Here is a 22,402-nt window from a genome sequence, read left to right as displayed (position 1 = left end):
TCGCTAGCTGCGAGACGTAGGGGGAGCTGCTATATACGCCTGCAAAGAATTTGCTAAGAAACATCCTTTCGGTCACTTCTTGCCCAAATGTGTTGATCTACAGTATTTTTTCAAGTAGTATTCCCTAAGATAATTGAATCATCTGCTCCTCTGTTTGACGGTCTTTTAATGTTGTTCCTGTTCATCCCTATATCCCTTATGGAGCGGTCCTAAAAGCTGACCTCTTCAAGATGGCGGCCCGCGGGTGTCATTCTCGGGCTCGCGCACCTCCCCAAGATGGCGGCGCCCGAGGCCTGGCGCGCCCGGAGTTGCTGGTTCTGTGAGGTAGCGGCAGCAACGACCATGGAGGCCACGTCCCGGGAGGCGGCGCCAGCGAAGAGCTCGGCCTCGGGCCCCAGCGCTCCCCCCGCCCTGTTCGAGCTGTGCGGGCGGGCAGTGAGCGCCCATATGGGGGTTCTGGAGAGCGGGGTGTGGGGTAAGTCGCGGAGTGAGGGGCGACCTCCGGCAGCGAGCGGGGGCGGCCCGGCGGCCAGGGGGCGCGGGGGGCGAGGCCGAGAGGCCCGGGGCCAGGCCCAGCCGGGAGCCCCGGGAGTTCGATGGTGGAGTCGGAACAGAAATTCCGTGACTGACAGGGCGGGACGGAGTGAAGCCTGAGACCGAGGGGAGGGAGCCGGTGAAGCCGAGCCGCGGCTCGCCTGGGGGGCGCGGGGGGCGAGGCCAGAAGGCCCGGTACGGGGCAGAGCTGCCAGGGCCCTAGCGACGGGGGCTGGAGTGGCAGGCCAGAGCCACAAGCTCGGAACTGACACTGAGCTGGACCGGACTGAACGGAGGATTCTTGGATCTCGAACCGACGGGCAGGGATGGCCGGGCTGGCTGGGCTGCCCCGGGGCGGGGGCCGACATTGGCAGGCCGGACCCGAGGCAAGGAGGCCAGGCCCGGAGCCACCTGCGCTGCCGGCCCGGGGCCTCCGCTGTCCGCCGGGCACCCCACGGGTACCTGGACTCCCGGAGCCCCGCGGATGGGCGGGGTGGGACAGCGGAGCGGAAAGCGAGCGAGGGACCGGAGTCGCGGGGAGAAGCCGAAAAGGCTGGGGGCGCCGTGGCCTGTTTGACGGCCCGAGCGAAGGCTGAAGGGAGCGCACCGACGCCCCAGACCTCGCTGCTAAACTGAGCTGCGGGTCCGCCCGCCGAGCAGGTAGCGCCGGTGGCCTCCTGGATGGGCCGGGGTGGTGGTGGAGAAGGGCGGAAAGTGAGTGGAGGGCTCCGGGAGACGCTCCGTAAGCACGGACAGGCTCGGGAGACCGGCCGGCGGGAAGGGCCGAAGAGGCCTCAGGCGGGGCAGGGGCCAGGGTATCCCGGACTGCGGAGCCGGAGTCGGGTGAGACGCGTCATGGGGAAGAGGCCTTGGGCGGAATAGGAGGGAGCCGAGGCCTTAGGTGTGAGAGCGGCCGGTACCGAGGGGCTGGACCCGGCTAGACGGTGCGCTCCGCCAAGGCCTGCTGCTCCCCGACCAGATGGCAAGGAGGCCCTGCTGGAGGAGGATACCGCAGGCCAGCGGCCTGGCAACTCAAGCGGGGAAAGGGTCCACGAAGTGAAAAGTGAGAGTAGAGAGTTAAAGAGAAAGTTAGGGCCTTCAGGGGAGACAAGGGAGGGAGGCCATGGGCCTGACAGAATTGGTGCTAGTGGAGTAGGGTCAGGCTGAAGTTGGGTGAGATCACAGGTCCGGCCAGATGGAAGGTGGAGGAGGAGAGGGTAACATCAGAGGAGGCTCCTGGCCTTGGAGTGTGCAGGGGATGTGCCACCGGGGGACTACCCAAGGTGGTGGTAACATCTTTGCCAGAAGGCAGGCCCTGGTCCGTTAAGAACTGAGAGTGAAGGTTTTGTTAAGCTCTGAAGAGGTGGGTTTGCAGGATTGCTGCCCCAGAATAGGTTGTAAGGCCTTCGAGTAGCCAGCACTGCTGAGAAGGCCCAAGCGCCTTCCAGGAGGTGGGGGTGAGGGAGAAGAGATGGATAAGAAGTCCTCAGGCCCTGTGTGAGCAGAGGAGATTGTGGAGGCCCGGTGCCAAGCTGCAAAGAAAAAGGTCAGGCTGACCCTATGGTGAATGGAAGGAAAGGCCTCCGTGGGATTGAACAGGGGCTCAGAGAAGTCCTGGAAATGTGGCAGCCTGTTATCAGCCTGCAGAGTCTTTAGATGCTGATCTTGGCTAGAAGAGGAGTTGGGTGTTAATGGAGGCCCTGACTTGCAAAGAGGAAGCATTTAAAAGGAAAAAAGTATGGCTGGAAGCAAGCAACGAACCTGTCTTAAGAATAAAGGAACATTAGACTTTGTAGTTAGAAGAGATGAGAATTCCTGGGAGAGGTGTGAGAGGGGATTGCTAAGCAGGAGGGAGCAGAGTCCAAAGGAAAAGGGGGAAGCTCTGAAGGCATGGCGTTTCTCTCTGTGTACTCATCACTATTTCATTGTTCCCAGTTGAGAAGAGACAGGAGAGCCTGCAGTGGGCTAGACCCAGTAAGAACTTGACTGTAAGAACTTTTAGAGGTGCCAAGAAAAAGGCCTGTCAAGCGCTGCTGTTTCAGAGGGAAGTCTCAGGGTGAGCTAGGGAGCAGTCAGGAAAGGCTTCTGCTATTAGTGGACTAGCACTGAAGAGAGGGGAGTAAGTGTAGTGAGAGACAGTGGGCCAGGGAGACGCTCAGCAAGCAGGTCAGGCCAGACACTGCCGTCAGCCGGACAACCTCAAGGCCATTCCTGGGACCCAACTAGCAGAATTGGCTCTGCAGATGACTGTCCTCTGACCTCATTCCTACTGTGTGCCACATCTCTCAGTGATCTCTCATGATGAGAAAAGTTCATAGATGGTAGAAAACCTTAAACATCAGGGTGTGAGATTTGAACTTTATCTTGTATGGAGTAGAGAGCTTTTGAAAGGTTTTGATCAGAGTATGTCATCAGGAAGAGCGAGCGAGCGAGCGAGCGAGAGAGAGAGAGAGAGAGAGAGAGAGAGAGAATATAAAGACAGAGGTCAGAGAAACAGTGTGTCAGATGATAGACCTACATTACTATAATAGCACAGGGAATTAATGTTCTCATTCAACAGGTACAGTGAATATTAATGAGTACCTAGTAGATAAAAAAAAAAAAGTACACTAGATTCTTGGGCCTCATGATTCAGTTATTCTTCAAGTAAAGAGAAAGTACACTGAGGAAAAGCTGTGTGTGCTGACTCACACTCAGGAGGCTGAGACAGGAGGATTGCCTCAAGTTACAAGGATGCTAGGAGAAAGACGCTGTCTTTAAAAACCGGAGGTGCGGGAAAGAGAGTATTCCTTTTACACAGGACAGGACAGTTGGGTTCCTAGACCCATATCAGATCAAACTGCATAGAACTCCAGTTCACTGGTCCAAGACCTTTCGGCCTCTGCAGGCACCCCCACTCACTTGCTCGTACCTCTATATAGACACACATATACATGCAATTTTAAAATAAAATATTTTTTAAAAAGTAGGTCAAAGAATGAAAGTTTTGGTATAACTACAAGATCGTAAGCTTAATAGAGTAGAGATGCATAGACAGAATGAACATAATAATAGCCAGTATTCATTGATCTTATTATGGGCAGTATTGTGTTAAACAAATTACAAGCATGATCTTTAATGTCATGAGGTTGTCATTTCTAATCTATTCCCTCTTCACACAACCCCTAACACACACATTTTGTTTCATTGAATCAGGGTTTTGCTATATTATCCCTGGCTGTCCTGGTACTCATTATTAGCTCCAGCTAGCTTGAACTTGCAGCAGTCCTCCTGCCTCAGCCTCCAAATGCTGGAGTAAGATTTTCCCCAACTTTTTCTCTTTCTCTCTCTCTCTCTCTCTCTCTCTCTCTCTCTCTCTCTCTCTCTCTCGGCCAGGGGGAAGAATAAAATAAAGGCAATCCATAATCAAGGCTAGCCTTGAATTCCCGATATTCTTGGTTCCAGGGGAAAACTGGTTTTGTTTTTTAAGGTATAATGAATTAGAGAAGAGTTATCTTTAATTTCCATAAGTATTTACTACCTTCATAGGAAGGTAGTAGCTCAGAGTATACTCAGAGCCCAGCCCAGTGCTCCTTGGGCAGAAGTTTGCTGACCTCAGTGAGCAAGCAGCTTAGTTTGTTTAACCCATCCTTTCCTCTGAATTTCCAGCTGCCTTAAGATAGATAATGTTTAGAAACCAAGAAGGGAAAAAGTAAACTTTGTGTTTTGGTTTTTGTAGCCCTCCCAGGCCCAATACTTCAAAGCATCTTACCTCTGCTCAATATCTATTACTTGGAGAGGATTGAGGAGACTGCTCTCAAGAAAGGTAAGTGCCTTCCTTACTCCTTCTCAGTCAGTGATTGAGAACACCATGGTATTCTTCAGGTAACTGATAACTAATTAGGACTTTGTGATCTTCAAAAAAGTACCTTTAATCCCAGAATTTAGGAGGTAGAGGCCAGTTTATCTTCTTAAGTTTGAGGCCAGCCTGGTCTACAGATTCAGTTCTAGTCCAGCCAAGGCTACATAGTGAGACCCTGTCTCAAAGAACAAAAGATAGAAACACCTACATAGTACTGGAGAGATGGCTTAGTGGGTTAAGAGCACTTGCTGCTCTTAGGAAGAACCTCGGTTTGGGTCCCATGTGGCAGTTGACAAGGACATAATTCCAGTTGCAGCAATCTAACATCCTCTTCTGGCCTCTGTGGGCATTAGACATGTAGTATAATATAATATACTTGAAGACAAAGCATACCACATGAAAAAAAGAAATACCTTTTTTTTTGTTTTTCGAGACAGGGTTTCTCTGTGCAGCCCTGGCTGTCCTGGAACTCACTCTGTAGACCAGGCTGGCCTCGAACTCAGAAATCCACCTGCCTCTGCCTCCCGAGTGCTGGGATTCAAGGCGTGCGCCACCACGCCTAGTGAAATACATTTCTTATAAAAAGTACCTTCACATCTATTGTCTTATGTTTTTTCCTAGTGTCCCATAACACATGTATTTCATCACTTTTATGCTGATAAAACACAAACAAGCTATAACTAGAACTTTAGGACAGTAGTTTTCCCTTTTTTTGTTGTTTGTTTGTTTGTTTTTTTCGAGACAGGGTTTCTCTGTATAGCCCTGGCTGTCCTCGGACTCAGAAATCCACCTGCCTCTGCCTTCCAAATGCTGGGATTAAAGGCGTGCGCCACCACCACCCAGCTTTTTTTTTTTAATATTTATATATTTTTATGTATATGAGTACACTGTAGCTATCTCCAGACACACCAGGAGAGAGAGAGCATCCAATCCCATTACAGATGGTCGTGAGCCACCATGTGGGTGCTGAGAATTGAACTCAGGGCCTCTGAAAGAGCAGTCAGTACTTTTAACTGCTGAGCCATCTTTCCAGCCCCTAATTTTTCTATTTTAACAAGCTGTTTCTCAATGGTTAATATTTATGTAACATTGATTGGCCCAGCAGTTCTAGGTACTTAATCCAGAGAAATTCATTTACTCACTTGATTCTTTTTCAGCAGCCCTATGAAATAGATATTAATTATAATTTATAGATGGGGAAACAAGTAGCTTTCCCATGATCATATAGCTTGAGAATAGTTTATTAATATTCAGATCTCAATCATCTGTCCTTAGAGTCAGTCTTGGCTACTCAGATAACTGTGTTGCTCCTCTGAACATGAAAGGCTGATATACTTCATTCATGGGGGCGGCAGGCAGCCAACTGTAATACCTCTTCCTACAGGTCTCTCTACTCAAGCCATCTGGCGCCGACTCTGGGATGAACTGATGAAGACAAGGCCCTCCAGTTTGGAGGTAAGTTGAGGTACCAGGAAGAACTCCAGCCTAACCTTGCATAGTAAAAGCAAGTAGAAGTACACACACAAACTGGTAACTTCTGAAGTATCGGGAGTGGAACTGGGAGCTGAGCTCAGGTGATTTGTCACACAGATTTGGCTCATTTGGCTTTTAGTATTTACTTGTTCACCATGATTACAGGGTACACAAAACAGAAAAGGCTATGAACCCCATGGAATGCAGACCCATGATTCCTTGAGTTTTTGACAGAATTGATGCAAAAAACTAGCAAAGAATTAAAATAACAGAACAAATCAACTCATCTTTGCTAAGTCCAAAAATTCAGTTTGTAGCCGGGCGTGGTGGCGCATGCCTTGAATCCCAGCACTTGGGAGGCAGAGGCAGGTGGATTTCTGAGTTCGAGGCCAGCCTGGTCTACAAAGTGAATTCCAGGACAGGCAGGGCTACAGAGAGAAACCCTGTCTCGAAAAACCAAAAAAAAAAAAAAAAAAAAAATTCAGTTTGCAAGGCCTTGGTACATTCATGTAGCTTAAGAGAAGCTAAATAAAAAGGATTAAGTGGGGAAGGTCTGGAGAGACATGGTTCAGCGGTCAGCAGCGCTGGCTGCTTGTACAGATAACCTAGGTGCAGTTCCCAGCACCTTTATGGCACCTCACAACTGTCTGAGACAAACTCCACTTCCAAGAAATCCAATGCCCCTTTCTGGCCTCACTGAGCACCAGGCATGTACATGGTACATAGATATACATGTAGGCAAAACAACCATACACATAAAATAAAAAATAAAAAGGACTAAGGACTAGTCATCAGTGGTTGAAGCTGCTCACTGTGCACTGATCTGTGTGAACATAGGTGAGTGAGAGCGTAGAGGACAGGGAGAGGGGTAGTCCTGCCTGGTGTTGCAGTAGTCAGCCTGTGTGTCCCTATAATAAGGAGAAGAAACATTGATCAGAACTTCAAGATTATCCTTAGCTACATACTGTTTCACTGCCAGCCTTCACTGCATAAAACAGACCCTGACTTCAAAAAGACTCCTGTGAAGTAAAAAACATTCAATGTTATAATATGTGGAAAAGTAGAATTTTACCTCATGTTAGTAAACCTTTTTTTGGTTACAGAATGTCATTCAGATATCAAACAGACGCCTGAAATATCAAACGCCTTAATGCTTTATTAGTTGGAACAAACTGTCACAATATTTATTATTCATTCATTTATTTATTTGTTGAGGCAGGATCTTAACTATATAGCACTGGACCAGGCTGGCTGGCTCTCCCAGGCTCACAGAGATCCTCCTGTTTCTGCTTCCCAGGTTATGATGGGATTAAAGGTTTTTGTTTGTTTGTTTGTTTGTTTAGTTTTTTTGAGACAGGGTTTCTCTGTATAGCCCTGGCTGTCCTGTTCTGGAACTCACTTTGTAGACCATGCTGGCCTCGAACTCAGAAATCCACCTGCCTCTGCCTCCCAAGTGCTGGGATTAAAGGCGTGCGCCACCACTACCCGGCTCTGTTATAACTCTTTAGTGGGCAATCTAGGTATGTAAGTCAGGGGCCTTTGAGATATTCAGGTCTTTTGACTAGAAATCAGCAACAAGTATACTAAAATTGGAATAATACAGAGATTAGCATGGATGCTTCATAAACATAAAATCATGAAGTACTGTTTTTCTGTGACATAGGGTCATACTATATGTAGACCAGTCCGGTCTAAAGTCACAGAGGTCCACAGGCTTTTGTCTCCTGAGTGATGGTATTAAAGAGCTATTAGGTCCAATCTCACTGTGATGGTGTTTTATTTATAATTCTCTCTTTTTGAAATTTATAGCATGTAAAAGTTGACATAATCATGAAGATTTATTAATATTTATTAAATTTAATATCAAAAACGTTCAAAACAATTGAAGCATTCATAAGACTAAAGGTCTGGCTTAGTAGTAGAGCACTTTCCTAGTATATGCAAGGTCCAGGGGTCCATTTCTAGAATAGGAAAATAATAGTCAATAGCAGAATTGTTGCAGCTTATATTTCAAATACTAAAATCATCCTAAAAATATGTTGTTTGGTATGGTGGTACAAAGCTACATTTTTTTTCTTTTCTTTTTTTTTTTTCTTTTTGGTTTTTCAAGACAGGGTTTCTCTGTGTAGCCCTGGCTGTCCTAGAACTCACTCTGTAGACCAGGCTGGCTTTGAACTCAGAAATCCACCTGCCTCTGCCTCCCAAGTGCTGGGATTAATGGTGTGCACCACCTCTGCCAGGCACAAGGCTACATCTTGAAAGAATAAAATAAAAACATTTAAATACATGGTATAATGCTCAAATTTGTCTCAGTGTCATAAAAACCAGTATGTATCTAACAGTACACACACACTCCAGAGTTGGCCTATACCTGATTTTTAGTTCCAAATCATTTTTCTGTCTTTTTTTCCTCTTCCAGGGATACAGAATAGTCCAGACTTGGACATATTATTGTTCTACAACTTCTAACAAAACTAAGTTATCTGAACTCTTAGAGATAGGATTCTTTACCTTTATACTAAGAAAGTTGGGGAGCACGGTATGTGCCTAGGCTGACTGCAAGGAGTTCATGCTATGAGAACTATCACCCTTATGAGATCATCCAAAATAAATATATGTCAACAGGACCAACCTATGGTAGTTCCATGTGTGTTTAATGTGTTTACAACAGAATCCGGTGTACTTTTCTTGTTGACCAAAAATATCATTGTGAAGGTGAAGTCACATGCAGAGTCAGAAAGCCAATTCAAATGGAGATTGTGAAGGGTGAAGAGATGCCTCAGTGCTTGAGAGTACTGGCTACTCTTCCACAAGAGCCATGTTTAGTTTCTAGCATACACATCATGTATTACAGCTGTGTGCAAGTTTAGCCCCCAGGGTCCAATACCCTTTTCTTACTTCCTTAGGCACTGGACAAAGAGACATAAATGAAGGCAAAACCCCTGTACACATAAAAAAAATTCACTCAGAGCCTTTTTTAAGTGGCGGGGTGGGGGGAATGGGGATGATACTGGAAGCATACCTACAGTGCCTACACTTAAAGAGGTAGAGGTAGAAAGGATAAGAAATTCAATTCAGTAACAGCTACTGACCAGCTATGGCAACAAAACCTCAGACACTTTCTCAACAACAGCAGATAAATGAAATTGGAAGAAGAAAAATGGACAAAAATCTGTGAACATCTATTAACACTAACAAGAAGTATTTAGTCCCCGTCCCCCCCTATTTGTACACTTACTCTCATCACTATCAGGGTCTGAGCTGCGAGCTCATGGAGGGAGGACAGGCCAAAGTGGACAAATGCCATCTCATTAGCAGTGCATCGTTCCCATTATCCCCATGCAAGAGAGTGTTTAACTCAGCTTGTACTCTAGTCCACAAAATGAGTTTCTTGGACTAGATTTCTCAGATATGTTTCAGCACCAAGGATTTTTTTGCACATATTTTAAAAGTAGCAATGGAATAAAATAACTTCTGTTAAGGATTCATGAGACGCCATTGAGAAAACCACTGTAACTATATAATAACCTTCACAGTTACTGTGTTGGTATAGTTTTTACAGATGGTTAAATAGGTCTTCCTATAGTTAGTACACACTAGACCTAGCTTGAAGCAATCTGGCTCTGGAGTATTTGTTTCTGTTAATTGTGCCATGCTGCTCATGTAGTTACCATGTTTGAGGTATTACACTTTTATTAACAGATCTGAAAAAATCCAACTGTTTTACCTACATGTTCACTATCCCTTGCAGCAGAAACAACTGCAATAGCTTGGGTCACACTCTCATTCATATTTTTCATGGCCATATAACTTACCTGTAAAGTTGAAGGTTTATTGACGTTTGAAACAGGATCTCATTATGTATCTCTGGCTAGCCTGCAACTCAGAGATTTGCTTGTGTGCCCAGGATTGAAGCCATCTGCTTCCATGCTCAACTTTGTAAACGATTCCCAAGACTGTATGTTAAGCTATCTACATGCCTATAATCCCAGAATGCTGAGGGAAGCTTGAGCTACATAGCAAGATCTTACCCTAAAAGACAAAAACCTGTATGTGGGCAACAAATATGTAGGGAAAGTGCTAGTGAGGCCCTGAAGGACTCAAGAACATCCTTTGCTACCACTTAAAACTAAGCAGAAGCTGGGCGTGGTGGCGCTTGCCTTTAATCCCAGCACTTGGGAGGCAGAGGCAGGTGGATTTCTGAGTTCGAGACCAGCCTGGTCTACAAAGTGAGCTCCAGGACAGCCAGAGCTACACAGAGAAACCCTGTCTCGAAAAAACCAAACCAAACCAAACCAAACAAACAAAAAACTAAGCAGAATATGGAGAAAAGTTCAGTGTTAAAACCTGTTGTCCAAGGACATTTGTTGAACTCAAGTTCAATTCCTAGTACCCACATAGTGGCCCTTTCTGACTCTTCAAACTAGGCACGTTATTCAGTTACACATACAAGCAAACCACCAATACACATAAAACATGCACAAGGCTTTGGGTGCAATGCCCAACATTCAAAAGAGAGAGAAGAGAGGGTTAGTTGGTTTCTTGCTTCCCAGGTGTCCTCCAAGTAACAAGACATGTAGGTTGACTCAAGCATGAAAGGACTCCTAAATATTACCAAAGCAGGCAGATCCTAGCACAAAAGGCCAGACTTTTGCCTGAGGGCCTAACTCCTGATTAGAAATGAGGGTGTGGCTCTGGTAAGAAAGACTGACAAGGGTAAGTTAAAGGTCAGAGAGAAGGGTTTTGTGGTAGTATCCCTCCTGATTGATAATCAGCTGCTGTGCCAGTTAACACTTTTAAAGTGCCTTTACTTCATCTTATCCATTTAACAATCTTTATCATAAAGTAGGTGATAGTATCTATATCTTAGAGAAGAAAAGAGGTCTAGTATATGAATGAGAATTGGAGCCTGTACTGAAGCCAGCAGGCTCTACTACAAGTTAGGGACTAGATGCATTACATTAGCGATTGTAAGACTGAGTTGGATGTGGTGGCGCATAGCTACTGTTACCTACTTGGAAAACAGGCAGTAGAATTAATGTAACGTGATAAGGCTGTATCTACAGAACAAACACCTTCCAGTGCTTATAAGAGTAAAGTCACTTGTTTGACATGCCTGGCACCCTGAGTTTGAGCTCTAGAACCTACATAAATATAAAACTGACTCCACTAAAGTTATCCTCTGACCTACACACACACACACACACACACACACACATGCACACACTCACACTCTGCAGCACATGAACTTCCCTAGCCCACAACCATAAAACTTAATCTGAATTAAAATAAAACAAAAAAACTCTGGGGCTTGGTATCTTTCAGAGTTAGGTAGCCTTTCTTAATCTCTGGTGGCCATTAGAATCATTTGGGGGAACAGTTTTAAAAATAAAGATGTTTAGCTAGATATGGTAGCACACAACATCAATTCTAGCAGAAGCAGACAGATCTCTGAAATCGAGGCTAACCCGGTCTACAGAGTGAGTTCTAGGACAGCCAGGACTGTTAAAAGAGAAACCCTGTTACAAAGAGAAAACCAAAAAATAACGATGTATGGACCCTTGCTTCAGATGGTACATGTAGAATCACCAAGTCTGGAAAGCTGATGTGCATTTGGGATGGTAGGAGAAGAAAACAACTGCACAGGAAATTTTGGTGTGCATAAAATATTGAAAATCTGGGCAGCAGTGGTGCACACCTTGGATCCCAGGAACAGATGGATCTCTGAATTCAAGGCCAGCCTGGTCCACAAGGCTAATTGTAGGAGCCAAGGCTGTACAGAGAAACCCTGTCTCTAGAAGAGACAGAAAAAAAGAAAAAAGTGTGCCCTTCAGACCTTGTTTTTCTGAGACAGGGTAAATGTTGGGTGGGCATGACACCTGCCTATAATCCCAACACAGAATCAGGGCTCCCAAATTAAGGTGGCAAAAGTAGTCAAATGAGCTCTGGGTTCAAGTGAGACCCTACCTTAAAAAATGAAGTAAGCAAAGTGTCAAACGCACCCAGTATTGACTTTGGCAGCCACGGGTCACACATATATGAACACATACTTGCACACAAAGGTTGCCCCTTGGAACCAGATTTCTTGGGTCTAAGTCTTGATTGATAGCTTACCTGTGATAATGTCTGTCCTTTCTCCAGGTTTAGGTTTTTATTTCAGCTGGGGAAAGTCAGTAATACAGTAAGGAACTGGCACGTGCAGATCCCTAGGTTTGATTCCCAGCACTTTGTTTGTTTGTTTGTTTGTTTGTTTGTTTCGAGACAGGGTTTCTCTGTGTAGCCCTGGCTGTCCTGGAACTCACTCTGTAGACCAGGCTGGCCTCGAACTCAGAGATCCACCTGCCTCTGCCTCCCAAGTGCTGGGATCAAAGGTGTGCGCCACCACGCCTCGCTGATTCCCAGCACTTAAGATTTTTATTTCAATTGGGTACTGGCTTTGGTTCCAGCATTGCCTCCTAAAAAGAGCTCACAGCTACCTGCAGCTCCAGCTACAGGGACTCCAACACCCTCTTTGGACCTATCCAGACACTCTTACTGACCTGTATATAAATACTAGATGGAAGTGTCCTATAGCAAGTTTTACTTAATATGCATACAACAGACAAAGAAAACTGTTAGGCTTAGGGGATAGCTTAATCAGTAAAGTGCCTGATCCCCTGAGCTCCCCTAAAAGTGTGTGCACACGAGGTAAGTGTGATGGATGACCTGTTTGGATTCCCAGAACCCTTATAAAGGCCAGACAACATAACTGTTATGAAAGATTTCCCAGAAACTCATAGGACAGCTACCCTCAAATAATTAGTCCTTTGTCATCAGTGTGCATGAACATAAAAGCTAGGCATAGTGGTGCTCTTAAAAAGTTTGACTGTTTTACTTGCATTTATTTATTATGTGTACATGAGCCTTGTTTCCACAGGGACCTTGGATGCCCTGAAACAGCAGTTACAGATGATGCAAGCCACCATGTAGGTGCTGGGAACTGAATCTGGGTCCTTTGCAGGGGCAGCTAAATGCTCCCAGCTGCTTAGACATCCCAATGCTTTTTTTTTTTTTTAAAGCAGTGTTTCTCTACAATACTGCAACTATGTAGATCAGGCTTTCTGACTCAACAACTGCTAGGATTAAAGCATTCACCACCACTTCCAGCTCCTTTGGTGGGTTTTTGTTGGTGGTGGTTTTTATTTTTCCAAGGCAATGTTTTTCTATGTGGCCCTAGCTGTCAGGGAATTTGCTCTGTGGACCAGGCTGCCTAACATTCAGATCTGCCTTCTGCTTCCTAAGTGGTGCACACTTTTAATCCCAGTGTTGGAGAGGAACAGATCCCTTCAGCTTTCTGGCCTGGTAGCCTAACATATTTGCCAAGTCTCAATCCAGTAAGAACATCTTACCAAAAAAGGTGGACAGCACCTAAGGAGCAATGTTGGACAACGACCTCTGGCCTCTGTGTCTGTATATACAGCCACAGGTGACACAAGGTATCACTTGTCAGACAAGGAACACTATACAGTTACCCTACAGAAAGCACTAATATATGTTCCTTCCTGTTTATATCCCTTGCTTATTTGTAAAATGGGGCCACTAGTAATGCATACCTCAAAGGTGTGAACACTAAATAAATTTGCAAACTAAAGCCTATCTCAGTGAGTACTCAGAAATGTTTGCTATAGGAAAGAAACTTGGAGGGCATTTGACAAATTTCTGGTGTTTTCTTGCTCTTTAGAGTGTGACTTGCTGGCGAGCCAAGTTTATGGAGGCCTTTTTTTCCCATGTTCTACGTGGAACCATTGATGTGTCTTCTGATAAACGTCTTTGTGATCAGCGCTTCTCACCTCTCCTGCACAGTTCCCGTCATGTCCGACAGCTAACCATCTGCAATATGCTGCAGGGAGCAACTGAGCTAGTGGCAGAGCCCAACCGTAGGGTTCTAGAGACCCTGGCCAGTTCTCTGCATACCCTCAAGTTCCGCCACCTGCTGTTCTCTGATGTGGCTGCTCAGCAGTCACTTCGACAGCTGCTGCATCAGCTCATCCACCATGGGGCTGTTAGCCAAGTGTCGCTGTACTCCTGGCCTGTGCCCGAGTCAGCCCTTTTCATCCTTATCCTTACCATGAGTGCTGGCTTTTGGCAACCAGGCCCTGGTAGCTTGCCTTGCCGCCTCTGTGGTGAAGCCTCCCGAGGCCGGGCCCCATCTAGAGATGAAGGGTCCTTATTGCTAGGCTCTCGCAGGCCTCGGCGTGATGCAGCAGAGCGATGTGCTGCTGCACTAATGGCCACCCGGCGGAAGAGTGAAGTCAAGCAGATGCCCAGGGCTGTACCTCCCACTCGTGTAACACGCCGCAACACACAAGAGAGCCTGACAATAGGTGGAACAGACTCTAAGTTTTACCTCCCAGCCACCTCTTATGAGGCTTCTGGCACTAAACAGCCATCTGCTCCAGCCGCAGCCTCCTCTGCCTCCTCTTCCACATCATCCAAACGGGCTCCAGCTAGCTCAGCCTCACAGCCTAAGCCCTTAAAGCGTTTCAAACGAGCTGCAGGGAAGAAAGGTCCCCGCACCCGTCAGGGGTCTGGTGCAGAGTCTGAAGACCTGTATGACTTTGTTTTTATTGTGGCTGGTGAGAAAGAGGATGGTGAAGAGATGGAGATTGGGGAAGTAGCTTGCGGAGCTCTGGATGGATCAGATCCCAGCTGTTTGGGGCTCCCAGCACTAGAGGCATCCCAGCGATTCCGCAGCATTTCCACCTTGGAGCTGTTCACAGTTCCTCTCTCCACAGAGGCAGCTCTGACACTGTGCCATCTTCTGAGTTCCTGGGTATCACTGGAGAGCCTTACACTTTCCTACAATGGTGAGCACCTGAAGGAACAGGGCTGGGCTTGCATCTCTCAAAAGCACTGTGCCTAATCAAGAGTGGGGGGTATGATTAAGGAGGTGGAAATGTGGTTATTTGTGTCTCGTGGAGGCAAAAGAGAAACACAAAAGATACTGGCACACAGTGTTAGGAAAGGAAAATGAGGTCTGTAGTCTGGATTTACTATTGGAAGAAAGGCTAAGGGGCTGAGAAGTCAGATAGATATAGAGGGCAATCCAGACTCAAATTAAAACAACTGACCAGGGATTTTTTTAAAGGAAGGAAGGAAAAACAGATCAACAACCTATAAGATAATCTTCTGTCCTTATCCACTTAATCAGACACTCAGCAAAATTTACAATCTGACTAAAACTACCTAAATTGCTAAGTAGTATTGTAGAAACCACATGATGTGCCATTCCTGGCCATTAACCTCCTAATACCCTGCATTGTATCTGTAACAGCAATTCCCACCCCAACCTGCCAGCTCCAGACTCTTTTACTTAGTAGATGACCTTACAAAGAAATATAAGTCATACATATAGTCCTTCAACTAGCCTACTTCTGAGTTCCTCCTTTCCTTCTTGACCACAATGAAAGAGACCTTGAGCTCATATTCTAGATCCGTATTTCCTCCTCCTCTGGAGAGGCATGCTTTTCAAATGCTTTAGCAGTTTTCATATATTTGGGCTATATCTAAAATTAAATATTCTCAAAATACTAGCTAACCTAAGTTTTAATACTGACCTTATGAAGTGGCTTGCCTCAATAACCCTGCTTAGTAAACAGTAGAGCCAGTATCCAAGCCCAGATAACTTGACTTCAAAATCCACTGTTAAATCACTATATTCACTTCTTTCTACTGCTTCTCCACCACCAGAACATTAAATCCTGGTCTCTACCAACATTCTGTTTCTTTCCCTCCCCTCTTCAGGATGTAGTTATCTCTACTGTCTGCACTCAGACGTCGCTTACATCTTCACCAGTGCACAGACCTTGCTGCTCGATTTCCCATGCACTTTTCCTACTTCACCTTCATTTACTATTTCTTCCTGGGGCCAATGTAGTGGTACATGTTTATTATAAATTGGGGAGGCTGAGGTAGACAGATCTCTCTGAATTCAAGGCTAAGTCAGTTCAATGACAGCCAAGGCTACAAAGATAACCCCCCTAAAAGAACAACAACAAATTCCTATTTTTTCCCTGAGATATTTCCATTATCTCAATGGTTCTCTTCCTAATTTTCAGTATCTCAGAATCCTTCTGCTTTATCTCCTTTTCTGGACAATTGTCCATTCCTGTAGCTTCAATGGCTACTGATACTAATATCCCCTGACTCAGCTGAAGACATTAGCCCTATCTTTTTTCCTGAATGTCGAGATCCAATTATTCAGCTTACTATTAGGTATTACCTTCCAACTCATTTCCAACCTGAATACACTATGACTGTACTAAGCCTTCTGCTTACAAAGACATCACAACTGACTCAGTTGCCCAAAAAAACAAAGATTCTGTCTCTTCCAAGATATTTAGTCACTAAGCCCTACTTTGACATTTTCCAAATCCAGTTATATCTGTATCCCTTAGCTTAGGTTATTATTACTCCTCACCTGACTTAATTTCAGCAGTCCTTCCTTCATACAATCCATTGTTTGTACTGTACAAGTATTCCTTTAAATGCATAGTTTGACCCATTTGTTCATTCACAGTCCAGTCCTTCATAGGCCAAGCATGGTAGTATTTGGAAGATAATGGAGTTAAGGTTATCATCGGCAACATATTTAGTTTGAAAAAACATGAGACACACATTGTCTTCCTACATAATGTAGGCGCTGTTAAACTCAAAATCCTTCTGCCTCCACCTTCCATGTGGCATTACAGGCATGCACCACCACCAGACCTCTAGATCTCATCAGATCGTTTTGCTCATGATCACTCCTGCTTGCCCCTCACGCTTTACATACCCTGTATTCCAGCTTAGAACCTGTTGCTCAGACTTCAGGCCTCTAAAATGTCAAGTTTTTTTCTGCCAACACTTTCTTCTCCCTTGTAGTTATCTCCCTTCTAGTATTTCAATTGGGATGTCTTACTGAGAAACCCCACAGTTCAGTATGCATCCTTTACACAGCCATTGTACTACTGCTTTCTCAGTTCCTAGCTTGTCTTATCAGGCTATGTGGACAAGAACACTATGTGCTCCTTGTATCTAGGAGAGGGAAAAAGTGCTGGTTAAAGTTTACTTCAGTGAATACATCAATAGCAGCATACAATACAAAGAGGTTTTCAAGGTTACTTAAGATTATTATTAAGCATGCTACCATACCTTTGAAAATTCTTTATATTCATTCTGTAGAAAATGCTTTGGTCTGTTTGTTTTCTGTTATATCAAACCTAACAACGCATGCATATTAGGCATGTACTCTACCACTGACCTAATGTATATCCAGTCTATAATTTTCTGCCATTCCCACCTATAGTTCCCTGGGTTAGACCACCATTACTTCTCAGTTTACAAGTACACACCATGCAAACTCTTCACAGCTTAGCTTTCAAGACTTTCCACAGTGTTGGACCCAGTACCTGACTGTAGAGTTGTGTCTAGACACCCAGTCTACTATCCCACTCATAACTTGCTTACTCCTGGATAGGACCTGATTATCCAAACTTTTCTCACCCTTCAAGGCCATGCATCTTTAGCAAGCTACGTAGACTCTATATAGCTAGATACCGATGCAGCTCTCTGGGTCTACTACTACTGCCACAACCATATCCTGTGTTTTTGGGATTCTCCTGATGTCTCTTAGAGTATAGCATAGCAGAAAGCAATTTGCTAGTTAACTGAGGAAAAGGTAAGAATGGATGAATAATTACGAATTTCTTAAAAATATGACCTACAGCCAGGCATGGTGGTGCATATAGCCCCGGAGAAGCAAGGGGAGGAAGTGTTAAGGTCTGAAGCGTTGTCTTAAAAGTAAAAACATGGGCCGGGCAATGGTGGCGCACGCCTTTAATCCCAGCACTTGGGAGGCAGAGGCAAGTGGATTTCTGAGTTCGAGGACAGCCTGGTCTACAGAGTGAGTTCCAGGACAGTCAGGGCTATACAGAGAAACCCTGTCTCGAAAAACCAAAAAAAAAAAAAAAGTAAAAACATGGAATCTTATTAAAAGCTCAAGACTTGGTAGTAACCAATAGAAATATTTATGGAGTTTTCACTGAATATTCTTACATTTCCCACATCTGTAACCTAATCTCTTTGGCCATAGGTCTGGGCTCTAATATCTTCCGCCTCCTGGACAGCCTACGGGCCCTGTCAGGCCAGGCTGGATGTCGCCTCCGTGCCCTGCATCTCAGTGACCTTTTCTCACCACTGCCCATCCTGGAATTGACCCGTGCCATTGTGCGAGCCTTGCCCCTGTTGCGGGTCCTGTCTATTCGTGTTGACCACCCAAGCCAGAGGGACAACCCTGCTGTACCAGAGAATGCTGGGCCCCCTGGACACATAGTTGGGGATGAAGAAATACCAGGTAAAGTAGTGTGTATGCACATACACATACCCCTAATTATATGTACAGCGGCATTTGGGTGAATGATGAAGGGAACATCATCTGCGGATCCATTTCCTCTCAACCCTGTTGACAATTTTGTTTCCCCTTTTATAAGATGCCATTCTTTAAAATAGCCTTAAGTTAAAGAGATCCTGAGACTGCTGTGAGCATGTCCAGGACAGCTGTCTCCAGAAAGGGGATGTAAACTGATAATCTAGATTCAGCGGTCCTTCATTACGCTTCTATTTCCTTTTATGTCTCCTCTTGTAGTACTGTGCATTTGTTATCTGTCTGTATGTGTGTGCATGTGTCTGTATGTATGAAGAGGCTACAAGTTGACACTGGGTGTCTTTCTCTAGTCCTACTCTTAAATCCTACTGTAGAAATCAGGGAACAACTTTTGGGTTTCAGGTCTGTGCAGAGACTAAACCTAGATTTGTACAGCAAACACTTTTTTTTTTTTTTTAAAGATTTATTTATTTATTATATGTAAGTACACACTGTAGCTGTCTTCAGACACTCCAGAAGAGGGCGCCAGATCTCGTTACGGATGGTTGTGAGCCACCATGTGGTTGCTGGGATTTGAACTCTGGACCTTTGGAAGAGCAGTCGGGTGCTCTTACCCACTGAGCCATCTTACCAGCCCCCAGCAAACACTTTTACCTCCTGAATAAAAACGTTTTTGTTTGTAATTCTGGGAATTTAACTTGGGACTTCACACATGCTAGGCAAACATCCTACCTTTGAGCTATATTTCTAGCCCTCTATCTTTTCTTTTTTAAAGATTTATTTATTTCATGTATGTGGGTACACTGTCGCTGTCTTCAGACATGAGCATTGGATCCCATTACAGATGGTTGCTGGGAATTGAAGAGCAGTCAGTGCTCTTAACCACTGAGCCATCTCTCCAGCTATTTTTTTTTTTTTTTTTTTTTTTTTTAGATTTATTTATTGATTATAAGCTGTCTTCAGACACTCCAGAAGAGGGCGCCAGATCTCATTACAGATGGTTGTGAGCCACCATGTGGTTGCTGGGATTTGAACTCTGGACCTTCGGAAGAGCAGTCGGGTGCTCTTACCCACTGAGCCATCTCTCCAGCCCCGCTATTTTTTTTTTTTTTTCCTTCGAGACAGGGTTTCTCTGTGTAGCCCTGGCTGTCCTGGAACTCACTCTGTAGACCAGGCTGACCTCGAACTCAGAAATCCACTGCCTCTGCCTCCTGAGTGCTAGGAATAAAGGCGTGTGTCACCACTGCCCGGGCTCCAGCCCTCTCTAATGTTTTTGAAAATGTGTCTCTTTCTGAACCTGGGAACTCACCATATTGGCTAGACTGGCTCGCCAGTGAATCCAAGACCTGCCTTACTCCACCTTTCCAGTGCTGAGATTTCAGGTGTAGGCCACAACAGGCCTACCATTTAGATAAGTTCTAGGAATCCGAACTTAGGGCTTCATACTTACACAGCAAACAACCCCTGAGGTGTCCACCCAAGCCCTGCATGTTCTTTATTTGCTTTGTCTTATCTCTGAATGCAAAGACAAGATTTTATGTTTAGTGGCCCATTTCTAGGATTTACAATATAATAATGTCTGACACATAGCAGGAGCAGGATAAGATAATAAACCATTTTCCTAGTGAACCTACTACATGTAGTAGAGGCCAGTAAGATAACTTATCAAGAAAAGGCACTTATCACCAGACCTGAAGTACCCTCAGAATGCACATTGTAGAACTGACTCTTGCAAGTTGTTCTCTGAACCCCACATGATCACTGTGGTACACACATTAAATACATGGTTTGTTTTTTATTTTTTTTGGAGACAGGGTTTCTCTGTGTAACCCTGGCTTTCTTGGAACTTACTTTGTAGACCAGGCCAGCCTTGAACTCAAACAGATCACCTGCCTCTGCCTCCTGAGTTCTGGAACTAAAGGTGTATGTCCCCACACCTAAAACATATGTATTTTTAAGTGAAGTAGAGAGAACTAACTGGAATGTCCTCTTCCTCTCACATACAGAAAACTGCCTGGAGCAGTTGGAAATGGGATTTCCACGAGGAGCCCAGCCAGCCCCACTGCTCTGCTCTGTCCTCAAGGCCTCAGGTTCTCTACAGCAGCTGTCACTGGACAGTGCCACCTTTGCCTCGCCTCAAGATTTTGGGCTTGTGTTGCAAACACTCAAAGGTAGGAATGGTGAAGGTAGGGACCTAACATTGTTCCCTGAGAAAATTAAGCCCCATCACTCATGGCGTATGTCTCCTATCCAGAATACAACCTATCCCTGAAGAGGCTGAGTTTCCATGATATGAATCTTGCAGACTGTCAGAGTGAAGTGCTTTTTTTGCTAAAGAACCTGACCCTTCAAGGTAAGCTCCTAACCCAGAACCTGAGCATTCCTGTGTCCTTACTGTAGCTTTGTCATTATCTCAGTCTGCAAACCACTGTTTTCCCAGTTCTCTATCTTCCTTGACTATAAAGGATATGGAACCTACATGACCTTCCTTCTAATATCCCAAGTTTTAGTACATCACCCAGTTTTGTTTTGTTTTAAGGGGCTGTCAGAAATGGTGGTAGCACCTGGGTGGGTTCAATTTAAAAAAAAAAAAAAAAAGATAGTGGGGAGAAATAAAGATGCTACTATGTGTGGGTGTGACTAGTCAAGACACTCACTGTGACTAGTCTCCCCCCCCCTGCAAAGGCATCAGTGACTATAGAGAGCAGGAAGTGGATAAAAAAATTTATCCTCAGAGATGTTCCTCAAACAGGCTCAATGTCCTATTTGAATTGAGTTCCAATTGCTCGGATTATAGATTATCCTTTTCAGGTCTGTATAAATGTTCACAGTACCTTGCTAGGCCAACCTAGGACAGGAGGGACAGCACCACCCCTGCTTCAGTCATCTGAATATTCTACTTTCTCTTGACAGAGATTACCTTCTCCTTCTGCCGTCTGTTTGAGAAGCGCCCAGTCCAATTTCTTCCTGAGATGGTTGCTGCTATGAAGGGCAACTCTACACTGAAGGGCCTTCGACTACCAGGGAACCGCCTAGGTAGGGACCATACCCTAGAGAGGAGGAAGGGAGAAGGGAGGTAAAGAAGGAACTAGAAACTTTTGGGGTAAAGGTACTGACCAGGTTGTAATATAGGTATTTGAGTACTAGGTATTCAGAACTGCTAGGACTAGGGTTCTCCCAGGTTGGAGCTGGGATAGGATACCCTTGTTTCCTTGTTTGTGGGTAGAGTTAATGAGTGTTCCTCTCTCCCTCGCCAGGGAACGCCGGCCTATTAGCCCTAGCAGATGTTTTCTCAGAGGATTCTTCCTCTTCTCTCTGTCAGCTGGACATCAGGTATGCTAGGGGTTAGGAGACAAGGGATGGGGAGAAAGGGATATCATGTAGACAAAAGCCTAGTTGCTTCCTGGATATCTAATTCATGGCATCCCTACCAGTTCCAACTGCATCAAGCCAGATGGGCTCTTGGAGTTTGCCAAACGACTGGAGCGCTGGGGCCGAGGAGCCTTTGGTCACCTACGCCTCTTCCAGAACTGGCTGGACCAGGATGCAGTCACAGCAAGAGAAGCAATCCGGCGACTCCGGGCTACCTGCCACGTGGTTAGCGACTCATGGGACTCAACCCAGGCCTTTGCAGATTATGTCAGCACCATGTGATGGGGCCCATACCTCACAGGCCCATCCTCAGTACCATCAGCTTGCAGGGACTGAGCCATGGGCTGCCCAGAATCCCCAACCACTGATTCTGTCATCCTCCTTCTGCCACTTTGTCTATTTCTGTTTCGTTTTCATCTTTCCTTGCACTGAGGTCCTGGAGGCCTTGATGAGGCCCAGCAAGGGCATTCCCACCACTGAGTTCAGAGGCTTTGGGCTACTTACTCAGTACTCTGGGAACCCCAGGCCAGGAGGTTAAGGGTCTCTATCGTCACTGAGGAAAAAAACCCCTACCCCTGCTCTGGGGTTTCCTGCTTCATTCCTCAAGCAGGCACCCAGGCTTTAGAGAAATATAGGAATGCCTAACACCAGGCTTCTTCCCTCCTGGGCTGACCAATGTGTTCCCAGGCCTCAGTCCCTTTCATGCCTTTATTCCTTTCTTTTTTTTTTTAAACCAAAAAAGTTTTTCTTATAAAATAAATTTTGGGCAAACATCATGC

The 22,402-nt window shown here is 45.3% G+C and overlaps 1 protein-coding gene across 2 annotated transcripts; it reads left to right on the top strand.

The window, feature by feature from the left end:
• The first annotated feature begins 224 nt into the window (after positions 1 to 224).
• Lrrc41 (leucine rich repeat containing 41) lies at positions 225 to 22,399 on the top strand. Of its 2 annotated transcripts, none has more exons than XM_021159294.2 (10): positions 225 to 475; positions 4,253 to 4,339; positions 5,760 to 5,830; positions 13,569 to 14,694; positions 17,961 to 18,221; positions 20,258 to 20,422; positions 20,506 to 20,604; positions 21,165 to 21,287; positions 21,509 to 21,584; positions 21,686 to 22,399. In XM_021159294.2, the coding sequence occupies exons 1-10, from the start codon at positions 277 to 279 to the stop codon at positions 21,903 to 21,905; spliced, it is 2,427 nt and encodes an 808-aa protein (XP_021014953.1). In that variant the 5' UTR covers positions 225 to 276; the 3' UTR covers positions 21,906 to 22,399. The 2 variants fall into 2 exon arrangements, with proteins under 2 accessions (XP_021014953.1, XP_021014954.1); XM_021159295.3 differs by lacking the exon at positions 225 to 475 and adding an exon at positions 1,050 to 1,194.
• Positions 22,400 to 22,402: the final 3 nt, after the last annotated feature.

This window comes from Mus caroli, unplaced genomic scaffold (genome assembly GCF_978045245.1).
Source record: "Mus caroli unplaced genomic scaffold, Mus_caroli_1 scaffold_6, whole genome shotgun sequence".
Lineage (NCBI taxonomy): Eukaryota > Metazoa > Chordata > Mammalia > Rodentia > Muridae > Mus > Mus caroli.
The sequence above is the reverse complement of the archived record's forward strand: the minus strand, read 5'-3'. Positions and strand labels throughout refer to the sequence as shown.

Coding starts and splice junctions, on each gene's coding strand:
- Lrrc41 (XM_021159294.2), top strand. CDS start 277: ATGGCGGCGCCCGAGGCCTGGCGCGCCCGGAGTTGCTGGTTCTGTGAG. Junction 5,831..13,568: donor CAAGGCCCTCCAGTTTGGAG/GTAAGTTGAGGT, acceptor CTTGCTCTTTAG/AGTGTGACTTGCTGGCGAGC. Junction 20,423..20,505: donor TGTGTTGCAAACACTCAAAG/GTAGGAATGGTG, acceptor TCTCCTATCCAG/AATACAACCTATCCCTGAAG.